Raw genomic sequence first — 11,161 nt, forward strand, 5'->3', positions numbered from 1 at the left:
GCAGGCGGATTTCTGAGTTCGAGGCCAGCCTGGTCTACAGAGTGAGTTCCAGGACAGCCAGGACTACACAGAGAAACCCTGTCTCGAAAAAACAAAAAAAAACAAAAAAAATGGGGGGAAAAAAAAAAGAAGTTAAAGGTGGGTCAGGCCGCTTAACCACCTGCCAGTTCAGCAGTAATGAGGCTGGTATTCTCCCCTCCCCCCCAATACACACATCCCACCCCACCCCACCCCAAATCAGTATTTATTCTTCCCATTTTCTCTGCCTCCTCCACACTGAACTCTGCAGAGGCTCAGTGTCTACAAAAACTTGCTTTTTGCATGTGGTGAAGACTGCGTTCTCGGCCTCTTGCACACAGAAACTGTCAGCAAAGAGCGTCATCTCTCCAAAAGGGAAATGTCTGACCCTAGCACACTTGCATCTTTTCTTGCAAGCAGGTAATAGTAGTTGAATGCTTTCTATTGGCCAGACAGCTTTGAGTCTATTGTTTATTTCATTTCTGTCTAATAAACCTCACTTTGGTCTGATGCTTTCTGGACATACAAAAGCATCGGCATGTTTGCACAGTAAGTCCCAGTGTGCCTAAATTCTGTGGTTAACATTTTACAGTGATGTGAACACTTGGATTCAAATGAGTACAGTGATTCATAGGGCTTGTAGGTGAAATAAGTCAGAGGCCACTCACCTTAAGTGAAAACCCCCAGGATATAGACTGGAGTATATGTGACTTCAGAGTCTGCTCTAGCTAGACCCGCCTCTGCACCGGGTTCTTGTATAACTGACCACACCAGCAGCCTCTGGTACTCCGTATCTTACCCTTCCTATTCTTTGAATGTTAGCCGGTATTTATTGTTGTTTGTTTTCAAAACAGTCTCACTTTGTAGCTCTGGCTGTTCACAGGGATCCCCCTGCCTCTGCCTTGTGAGTGCTAAGATTAAAGGTGTGGGCCATTACACCTGGCTTCCTTAGCTGCTATTTCTTTGTTTCTTTTCCTGTTTGACAAAATGTGTGCAAATGCAGTGCAGTCATGTGACTACCATGGTGCTTTGGTAGAGGTCCAAGGTTCTTTCCATGGTGGGATCCAGGGATTGAACCCAGATCTTCAGGTTTACACTGCAAGTGCTTTTCCCCCACTGAGCCATCTCGCCAGCCCTTTCCAATTCTTTTATTGGGTGGATTCATAGCATACCTTTTTTTTTTTTTTTTTTAGATAATGTTGCTGTAGCCAAACTGGCCTGGAATGCACAGCCCTGCTGCCTTTGTTAAGAACTAGGTCTGTGCTGTCCCCTGCCTGCTTCAACCTCCCCTTTCCATTCTGTTCTCCCCCACCCCCACTTTTTTTTTTTTTTTTTTTTTTCTATTTTGAGACAGGGTCTCTATACTATACTTTGGCTGCTGCAGCATGTTGTCCCTTAGACATACTAAACTTATGCTTTGGTTATTTTGAGTTTGTGATTTTTGCCTGAAATGTAGATTTCTTTTTCTTTTGGTTTTTCGAGACGGTTTCTCTGTATAGCCCTGGATGTCCTGGAACTCATTCTGTAGATCAGGCTGGCCTCGAACTCAGAAATCTGCCTTCCTCTGCCTCCCAAGTGCTGGGATTAAAGGCATGCGCCACTACTGCCTGGCTGAAATGTGGATTTCTGCCCAGGCCTTCAAATGTTACATACACTGTATGAGAAAGCCCCCTTCCACCGCCCTCCCCCGAGCCCTCTGTAGCCACTCAGTGTCTCATTGTCTCATTACCTTTCTCTCCTCGTGGCAGCAATCATATGGTGTGAGCTGGAGCACATGGCTTTGCTGCCTCACCTCCACTGCTCCACTCCACAGCACAGCACTGGTATCACAGCGGTCTTGTGTCAAAAGAGTGTGCGAGCTGTGTGGACCAAGCCCTGAGCTGGTTCCACCATGAAGCATTTTAAGACTGACTGTTTCTTTCTGTTTTGTGCAGGCATGTGGTGTCATTGTAGAATTAATCAAAAGCAAGAAAATGGCTGGAAGGGCTGTCTTGTTGGCAGGGCCTCCTGGAACTGGCAAGGTATTCATTCATTTTCTCTTTCTCTTTTCTAAGCTACCCAAGAGAATGATATTGATGTTTAAGCTCCATTGAATTCATGTCTTAACTAGTCTCTTTCTAGCTAGACTAGTTAAATGAATGTTTTAAAAACCAATATGCAATAATACAATTTAGCATATAAAATCTATGGTCTAAAATTAAAATTGCCCTGGCCTACCTCCAGAGCAGAGGTAAAGTCCTCGGAGGGCCCTTAAGGAGATGTCGGAAGATTGGCCTTGCAGGGAAGGGAAGGGCTTTCTAGGCAGGGGACACAGTGTTGGAGATTTCGAGTGGACACCCACTTTGTGTGTGTGTGTGTGTGTGTGTGTGTGTGTGTGTGTGTGTGTTTGTGTGCGTGTGCATATGCATGCTTGTGCACGCACTTGCACATATGCACCACAGTGCATGTGTAGAGGTCAGAGGACATCTTTCAGGGGTTGCTTCTCTCCTTCCGTCGTGGTGTCTGGAAATCAGACTCCATGCTTGTGTGACAAGTGCCTTTACCTAGTGAGGCATCTTGCTCACCCCACCCCCACCCCCACTTTTTTTTTTTATTTTGAGACAGGGTCTCTCTCTTGTATCCCCGCCTGGCCTCAAACTTGGTGTGTAGCCAGGCTGCCATTGAACTGCTAATCATCCTGCTGTTACCTCAAGTGCCAGGATTGTAGTGTCGTCACCGAGCCTGCCTGTGGGATACTCACCAGCGTCACCTGAGTCCCCTCATCTGAGCCGCAGTTGTTCCTCACAGGGGCCGCAGAGACCGGCACCCAGGCTTGTGTGTGAGAAAAATAGGCTCTTGCCTTCTTCCCACACCTTACCCCCCACAGTTCTTAAGTCAGCGGTGAGAGAATAACTAATTCTTACTTTGAAATCATAACTGTTGAATAGATGGTGTGTAGCCCTGGCTCTCCTGGAACTCAATATGCATACCAGGCTGGTTCTGAACAGAGTTCCACCTCCTGCTTCATGAGGTGGGATTACAGATGGGCCACCTGCAGGGCTGTCTTTCACAGGGGTCTTACTGAAGAGGGAAGAGCTGTGTTAGTAAATAGACTGAACCCTTCACAGTGAGCTCAGAGGCCTCTAATGACAGCGTCTGCTAGTCCACGCCGTGGGCCATCTGCTTGTCATCGCTTATGTCTTGCTCCCTGCCTTCCCTCCCTGCCCAGTTGTTTTCCTAAAGTGCATTGGCTGGAAGTCTTTTACAGGCTTGTCTCTGGAAAGGTCCTGTTCTCCTTGTTTGGTGGTGGTTGTTTGAGTCAAGGTCTCATGTAGCCCAAGCTTACCTCAGATGTGAAGATAAAATGCGTGTCTCCACTGTTGTCAGTTGGAAATCCTCCTGCCTCGTCCTCAGAGCTGGGATTATAGGCACGAACTGCCAGGCCCAGCCCTGAGAGCGCTTGTGCTGGGTGCAGTGCTCTGTCCTTGTCTCCTTCCCGGTTGTTTGTTCAGAAGTTTGGTGCTTTGGAAGGGTTTCTGCTTTAGCAGTTCATTATGCGCTTGACAAAGTAGTAAGTCTGAATGTGCATCGTGCTTTCCTAGACGTCAGTGTGACGTCTCTGATCTGGCCTGGAGCACCCTCAGCTCTTCCCTGTGCCCGTTTTCTTTGTTGAAGTTGAGGTTGGAATGTGGAATTTCAGCCTACATTTGGCATCCTGGGTGCTAATGGCCAGACATGATGCTGAACATCTTCCAGGGCCTTTAACTGCAATAAGGAGCCATCCTGTCCCACACTGTCAGTTGGACTAAAGTTGAGAAGTGGGAGGAGTAGGACTGACAGACTAGTGTGGGCGGCTCGTTCGTGCCTTATAGCTGGGGAGATGATGATTTTTTTTTTTGTTGTTGTTGAGACAGGGTTTCTCTGTATAGCCCTGTCTATCCTTGAACTTACTCTGTAGACCAGGCTGACCTTGAACTCAGAAATCCACCTGCCTCTGCCTCCCAAGTGCTGGGATTAAAGGCGTGTGCCACCACGCCCGGCTTTCTTTCAGTTTTTATAAACTAAAAATAATTAAGTGAAAAGGATTAAAAACAGGGCTAGGAAGCAAATGTTCTCAGGAACATACCTTTCAGAGAAGGTGTGGGGAGCCCTGTCCACCACATGGGGGGTTCCTGTTCAAGCTTAACTGGTGTGTTTTGCTTTTGCAGTGCTGGGGGTTGACCCCAGGACACTGAGCTACCCGTCTAAGAAAGGGTCTCACTGACTTGCCCCATGGTGGTAAGAAACTCCTTCTGTAGCCCAGGCTGGCCTTGATTTTTGTGTTCTCTTGTCTCAGCTTCTCGCCCTGGCTGTCCTGGAACTCACTCTGTAGACCAGGCTGACCTCGAACTCAGAAATCCGCCTGCCTCTGCCTCTGCTGGGACTAAAGGCGTGCGCCACCACGCCTGGCCTTCAGCTTCTCAAGTAGGAGGGATTACAGGCATGTGCCTTGGTGCTCAGTAGGAGTATGCCTTTGAAAATAACAAAATTGATGTTTGTTTTGTTTTCTTTTGACCTTAAGTGAAAACGACAACCAGCCAGCCTGGTAGGAAACGTGCTTGAGGGTCTGTTAGCACAGACCTCTGACCCTGGTGCTCAGGAGGCGGGGACAAGAGTAGCACTTACCTGTGGTCCTAGTGCTGAGCAGGCAGGGACAAGAGGAGCAGCCGGTCTGCTGGGATCAGAATTTGCATCTGAGATCCTGTCTCTGACATTGAGGTGGGGGTGACTCATCAGTTTAGGGCACCTGCTGACCTTGCAGAGAACTGAGTTAGGTTCCAGCACTCACAGTGGGCACCTTACACGGGTCTGAAACCCCAACTCCAGGGTTGGATGCCCTCTTTGGCCTCTGTGGACATGTGAATACATGTAGTGTATTCACAGACACACATGTGTACACATTAAAAAAAGGTAGAGAGTGACTGAGGGCGATGCCCAGGATCAGCCTCTGGCCTCTATCTGGCTTCTACACACCGGTACACACACAGTGACATGTAGAAAAGTGGGTTCTTCAAGTTCTTTCAGCTTTTCCCTTTTACTATAAACGTCAGACTACCTGCTGTGTATATGTCTAGTGGCCCTGGAAAGAGAAAGTCAAAACCCAGCAGCAGCATCGCTGTGTCTTTAGCTTCCTTTCATTTAGAAGACTTGCTGTCCTCCACCATTTTGCTTTCTCCAGCCCAACACTACTCCCTCCAGCATCCCCCAGTTTCTCTGTGTAGCCCCGGCTGTCCTAGAACTCACTCTGTAGACCAGGCTGGCCCACAACTCAGATATTCATCTGTCTTTGCCTCCTGCATGCTGGGATCAAAAGTGTGTGCCACCCCCTCCCAGCACCACTGACATTTGAAACGTCCAGAGCAGTTGGCTTTGTTCAAGTCTTCATGGCTGTCCTGTGGTACCTCTCTGACTCTTGCCTCTACCTCCAAAACTTGGCATTCTTTGTTTTGTTTTGTTTTTTTCCCTTCTGAGAGGTTAGTGAGTGGCCCTGCTCTGTAGGTTTCTGGACTATGGGGTCTAGCATAGTTTGTGTGTGTGTGTGTGTGTGTGTGTGTGTGTGTGTGTGTGTGTAGCTAGGACAGAACCAGTGGGTTCATGCCTTGTACCTCAGGTACACCCCCTGGTGGCTCATCCTTTTTGCCTCTGTGGCCCTGCTTCTATTCAGGAGTTTCGTTTTTTTTTTTTTTTTTTTTTAAAGATTTATTTATTTATTTATTTATTANATGTAAGTACACTGTAGCTATCTTCAGACACTCCAGAAGAGGGCGTCAGATCTTGTTACGGATGGTTGTGAGCCACCATGTGGTTGCTGGGATTTGAACTTTGAACCTTCGGAAGAACAGTCGGGTGTTCTTACCCACTGAGCCATCTCACCAGCCCCAGGAGTTTCGGTTTTAATGTTGTGTGCTGTCAGTAGCTGCAGACTGCAGGCTTTCATGGCAGAAGTGGTTTGTGGTTCTTGTATGTCTAGGTGTCTTGTATGTCTGGGGTTTTTGTGGAGTTGGTGCCATGTAGCTCTCGTGTAAATCTTCTATTCCTCTATTCCTTCATTCTTTGTGACACTGGGACAATTTTCTCTGAGGAAGTGTGAAGCACTCAGTCCTTGGCCTCACTTTGTAAGCTTTTCTGATGTGATAAGCGCAGAGGTGTGTGTCGTCTGAGGAGAGATTGCTAGTGTGCCTGAAGATGAGGCTGCTTCGCTTCCTGCAGAGACAGGGCACCTTTACTGTGCTGGTGCAACTTCATTCCCGAAGACCTCACGCTGTTGACAGTGGGACAAGTGCGCAGACCCTAGAATGTCGCCCTTCAGATGAGATTGAAGGAAACCTGCTCAGCCTTCTTTCTGGAGCAGCTTGGTGGCAGTCACGTGATGTGCTCACCCAAAGGAAAGTAGGGCTCTGGGCAGTGCTTGCACCCTATAAAATACAAACCAGGACCTGGGCACAAAGGTGCACGCCTGCAGTCTCGGCACTCAGGCAGTTGAGGCAGGAGTACCAGGCCAGCCTGGGCTGGGAAGTGTGTGCCGGGCTGGCTTGGTGGTAATTTGTAATACTCTACCTGTCAAAACCAAAAAGAAACCATCAAAACAAATACCAACAAGGCAAAACGTCAAACGAGAGCAGGCAGATACAAACGAGAGTATGAAGCTGATGGCCTGCTGGGGTGTATGGGGTAGATACAGTGGTGGGCAGGCGCCCTTCCAGGGTGTGTGTGGGGTAGATACAGTGGTGGGCAGGAGCGCTGGGCAGGCGCCCTTCCAGGGTGTGTGGGGGGTAGATACAGTGGTGGGCAGGAGCGCTGGCAGGAGCCCTTGGGGGTCTGTGCAGTAGATACAGTGGTAGACAGGAGTGCTGGGCAGGTGCCCTCGGTGTGTGGGATGGTTACAGTGGTGCGCAGGCGCCCTCAGGGCAGGTTTCCTTCTAGGACCCTTCATAAGAGCAAACTGGAATGTGAAACACTCCCCTCAAGTGTTCCCTGTCTATCACACCAAGCATAGTGATGGCCACTTGTGAATTACGCTGAAGGGAAAGGGACTGGTGAAGTGCATGAGGGCACTCTTGGACATCGAGGCCAAGGATGGAGAATGAGGTCTGTGGAACTACTTAGAAGAGACAGCGTGACTAGGAAACAGGCAGAATTAGGGTAGGAGGTGGACGAGCTGGCCCTAGCCCTCCCCCATGTCCCCTGTCAGAATGCAGTCTGCTCTATCTACCCTGTCGAGGTCCAGACATCTCCTTGCTCCTAGAGCATCAGTGTTACGTTGTCTGCTCTGGGCTCACAGACTCAGGTGTGTGCGTGGGCAGAAGCAGCGGCAGATGTGTTCCCAGATGCTCAGGCTGAGGGGCCTGAGGGGGCTGCGGTAGGGATGCACCTGCTGCCGCCAGCCGATGAGAAGCACCTAGAACCAGTCTGCAGGCAGCTTGTTTGCCTGTGAGACCTAGCCTAGTACTTTAGTCTTTCATGTGACTGACCGGGTCTCCCGTGCTGTTACTCTGAACGGCAGCAGAGTTAGCACTATTGTCCTGTTCTGTCTCACGGGCTACTTCTTTATGCATGTCACTGTATGTTCACTTGCTGCCAGAGTCTGCTGTCCTGAAACTGTCACCAAGGGACTGAAAGGAGGAAGAGCACTGGCAGGTCACTTACGGTGCTGCTTCAGCGTTCTCTCGGGTCAGGCCGACAGCTTCAGAGGCTGTGGCGGCATTCGCCTTTCATCCTGCGTATCTTCCACAGCTCTCTCCTGGGCATGGCCTTGCTTAGCCTCTGCCCACTGTAGCTGCATTACCATACCAGCACCATTTGTGTCTCACAGAAGTCTGCCTAAGGTTTCGTTCTCTTATGGGCCACTTAACATAAAGTGGACATGAAGTGATGTCTTCCTTGAGTCCTGATTTCTGCTGGCCTGTAGGTTGGTGTCTCTGGTAGTTCTGCTTGACCATATAAAGCAGAAAGCAGTGTGTGGGGCGTCACTGTAGCCTGAGCAGACGGGCTGGATGCCGTCTGAGGTTGCGAGAACAGTCAGGAAGGTGGTGCTGTTTCTGCTGAGGACCTGTTCTGAGACACCGCTGCAGTCCAAGTGTGCCTGTTTCTAGGTTGTGGCTCCCGGGCTGTGTATTAACCCACCTTGTCCCCTCCTTGGTAAAGTGGGGAAGGCAGTGGAGTCACTTAGATGTGAGGTTCATGTGAAGCACTTGTAGTCAGGACTTTACTGGGGAATAGCTTCTAAGTGTGATGGTGACCCAGGTTGGCTGTGCTATGCAGAGAGTGCACAGAGACCCTCAGACACTGAAATATGCCTGTGAAGGTAGAGAATAGGACAGTACTGGTCCTGCCAGATGTAATGACTCACATCTCTAAAGCAAATGTCTTCTTGTCCTCCGCAGACAGCCTTGGCCCTTGCTATTGCTCAGGAGCTGGGCAGTAAAGTCCCTTTCTGCCCGATGGTGGGTAGCGAAGTATACTCAACTGAGATCAAAAAGACAGAGGTACTGATGGAGAACTTCCGCAGGGCCATTGGTGAGTGTGGGAGGGCAGCCACTGGTGGGTGGTGTGTAGGGAGGGTGGCCGTCAGTCAGTAGTGGGTGGGTGGTGAGCGTGGGGAGGATGGCCACCAGTGGGTGTTGTGTGGGGAAGCGGCTTTCTTCTCCAGGTGCCTTAAAGCTTCTTGGTTGTCAAGATGCTGTGTGACAGCTTGTAGCTGTTTCTCTTTTAACATTGTCAGTATTTTTGCAAGTTAATTACAAGACCTCAGTGTTCTGACCAAAGTGCTTCAGCAGTAGAGCATATGTGGTCCCCAGTTATGGCCCTTGGCTTCTTCACATGGTAAGAGTAGATGTAAATCAGGGTCAGAGGGTAGCTTAGAGGTGGGGTATGGTTTCATAGGCAGAGCTCCAAGTTTGATCTAACACCAACATCCTCAGGGAAAGCTGTGGCTCTACAGTTATTTTTGAGCCAGTCTTGGTTGGCCTGGAACTTGCTATATAGACCAGGCTAGCCCCAAACTCTCAGAGAGCCACTTGCCTCTGCCTCCACCTCCGCCTCCCAAGGGCTGGAATGTACTACCACACTGGCTAAAGAAATCTTTTTAAATGCATGTACACATGTGTATCAGGCTTTTTTAGTGCCTGTGTCTAGCTTTTGAGAGTGGCTGACCATTCAATAGTTTTTTTTTTGTGTGTGTGTGTAGCCCTTAATGTTTTGGAACTCATTCTGTAGAACAGGCTGGCCTGAACTCAGATCCACCTGCCTTTGCTTCCTGAGATTAAAGGCGTGTACCACCACCACACCCCATTGAATAGGTTTTGACTCAAGCCACTCATGATGTGCTGAACTGCCATAGTATCTGGTCCTTAGTGGTAGGCCAAAGGAGTTGTGGCCTGTCAAAGCAAGGACACTAGGGTCTGGATAAGCTTTGAGACTTGTAATGCCAGCCACTTAGGGCCTGTGCTGCCATTACAGTGCCAGGCTGTTCATTTTCCTAGCCAAGCTGCTCTGTCTGCATTGGCATTTGGAGAAACAGTCTTAGAAAGCTAATTAACTTGGCTAGTGTCACAGCTAGTTAAGTAGCAGAACTGATTGAAGCGCAGGTAAGGTGGACATTTAGGTCGATTTTCAGGTTTTGCTGTTCAAAAACGGGTCGGTCAGAGCATGCTCAGGTATCTGTAAAACATCTAGGTTCCTCAGCACATCTGCTGAGAGCGGGTTGCCAAACTCTACGTGAGGGATATATAAGTGTGTGTACAGAGGCCAGTGCAGGATGCAGTGTCCGCTTTGTCCTCTGCCCTGATTTCTCCACACAGGTTCACTGAGCCCAGAACTAGGCTGCTGGCTGTCAGACCTCAGGGATCTTTTGACTTGGCCCCACCCTCTCAGTGCTTCCATTAGAGGTGCTTGTGCCACCAAGCCCAGCTTTTTATATGGGTGCTGGAGTCCAGACTCTGTCCCCCTGAGCCATCTCCCTACTTCCCCCACAAAACAGGGTTTCTCTGTGTAGCCCCTGGCTATCCTGCAACTTACTTTGTAGATCAGGCTGAGTTGGAACTCTTAAGTTCTGGGATTAAAGGTGTGTGGCTAAAAGTACTTTTTTCTTTAAAAATAAAAATGTATTTAATATTATTAATGGGGTGGGGGGTGGTACATGATGTATGTATACATATATGTTGTGGCATGCAAATGGAGGTTAGAACAACTTTATGGAGTTGGTTTTCTCTTTTTATCTTTACATATCTTTATCTTCGTAGGATTCAGGTTGCTGCTAGCACAGAAACCATTTTACCAGCCCCTCCCCCAAAGTAATCTTTTCTTTTTCTTTTTAAGATTTTATGGTGTGTGTGTGTGTGTGTGTGTGTGTGTGTGTGTGTGTGTGTGTGTGTGTGAGAGAGAGAGAGAGAGAAGTACTAAGGAAAGGTACTCACTGGACAACAGAGGAAAGGGGATAGACAGTCTGCTGCCATAGGCCAGGGTCAGGCCTTTCCCCCGAGTTAAGCCAAAACAGTTAAGTGTAAGATGCCTGTGGGCCCTAGTCCAGCTCTGCAGTTCCCCTCCTGGAGCATGGCAGAGGGAGACCCACTGGGGTCTGAGCAGGAGGTGGTACTGGAGGGGTGGGTGACTAGGTTCAGGAGAGGTCTATGGTACAGTTGGTTCTTAGGGTTTGTAGAAGGGTTGGTTGTGGGTACAGAGCCGTGGGCAGTGATGCCTCTGAGTTCTGCTGTGCTTGTGTTTGAGATGAGGGGAGTTATGGGGAGGGGTGTGCACAGTCGCTGGGGTATGAGACAGAGAGCGGTGTGCACAGTCGCTGGGGTATGACACGGGTGTGCACAGTCGCTGGGGTATGAGACAGGGGTGTGAGTCTTTGTGGCCCCAGACCTGGCAGGTAGTGCTGCTCCCTGAGGTTTCCTGGTTCCTGAGAGCAGCAGATGGCTTTAAGGAAGGTCAGAGCTTTAAGGAAAGCTGTGTGATGCTGCTTCATCCTGCCATATTCCTACTTACACTATGAGAAAGTTCATTTCTAGGTCTCCTGAGGGGTGCTAGGCCACACCCAGCACCTGGGTGACTCCCACTTAAGTCAGAGACATTGGCTTATAGTTTTAGTTCTTCTCCTCCCCCTCCCCCTCCCCCTCCCCCT

General features: G+C 49.3%; 1 protein-coding gene across 1 annotated transcript in view; it reads left to right on the top strand.

Annotated features, from left to right (window-relative positions):
• The window catches only part of Ruvbl1 (RuvB like AAA ATPase 1), a 32,492-nt gene that overhangs the window by 1,203 nt on the left and 20,128 nt on the right, over positions 1-11,161 (top strand). Inside the window, exons 2-3 of the mRNA XM_021190171.1 lie at positions 1,953-2,039; positions 8,421-8,553. Coding sequence (XP_021045830.1) covers positions 1,953-2,039; positions 8,421-8,553 — 220 coding nt within the window. The remainder of the gene's footprint in view (positions 1-1,952; positions 2,040-8,420; positions 8,554-11,161) is intronic.

Source organism: Mus pahari, chromosome 2 (genome assembly GCF_900095145.1).
Source record: "Mus pahari chromosome 2, PAHARI_EIJ_v1.1, whole genome shotgun sequence".
Taxonomy (NCBI): Eukaryota; Metazoa; Chordata; class Mammalia; order Rodentia; family Muridae; genus Mus; species Mus pahari.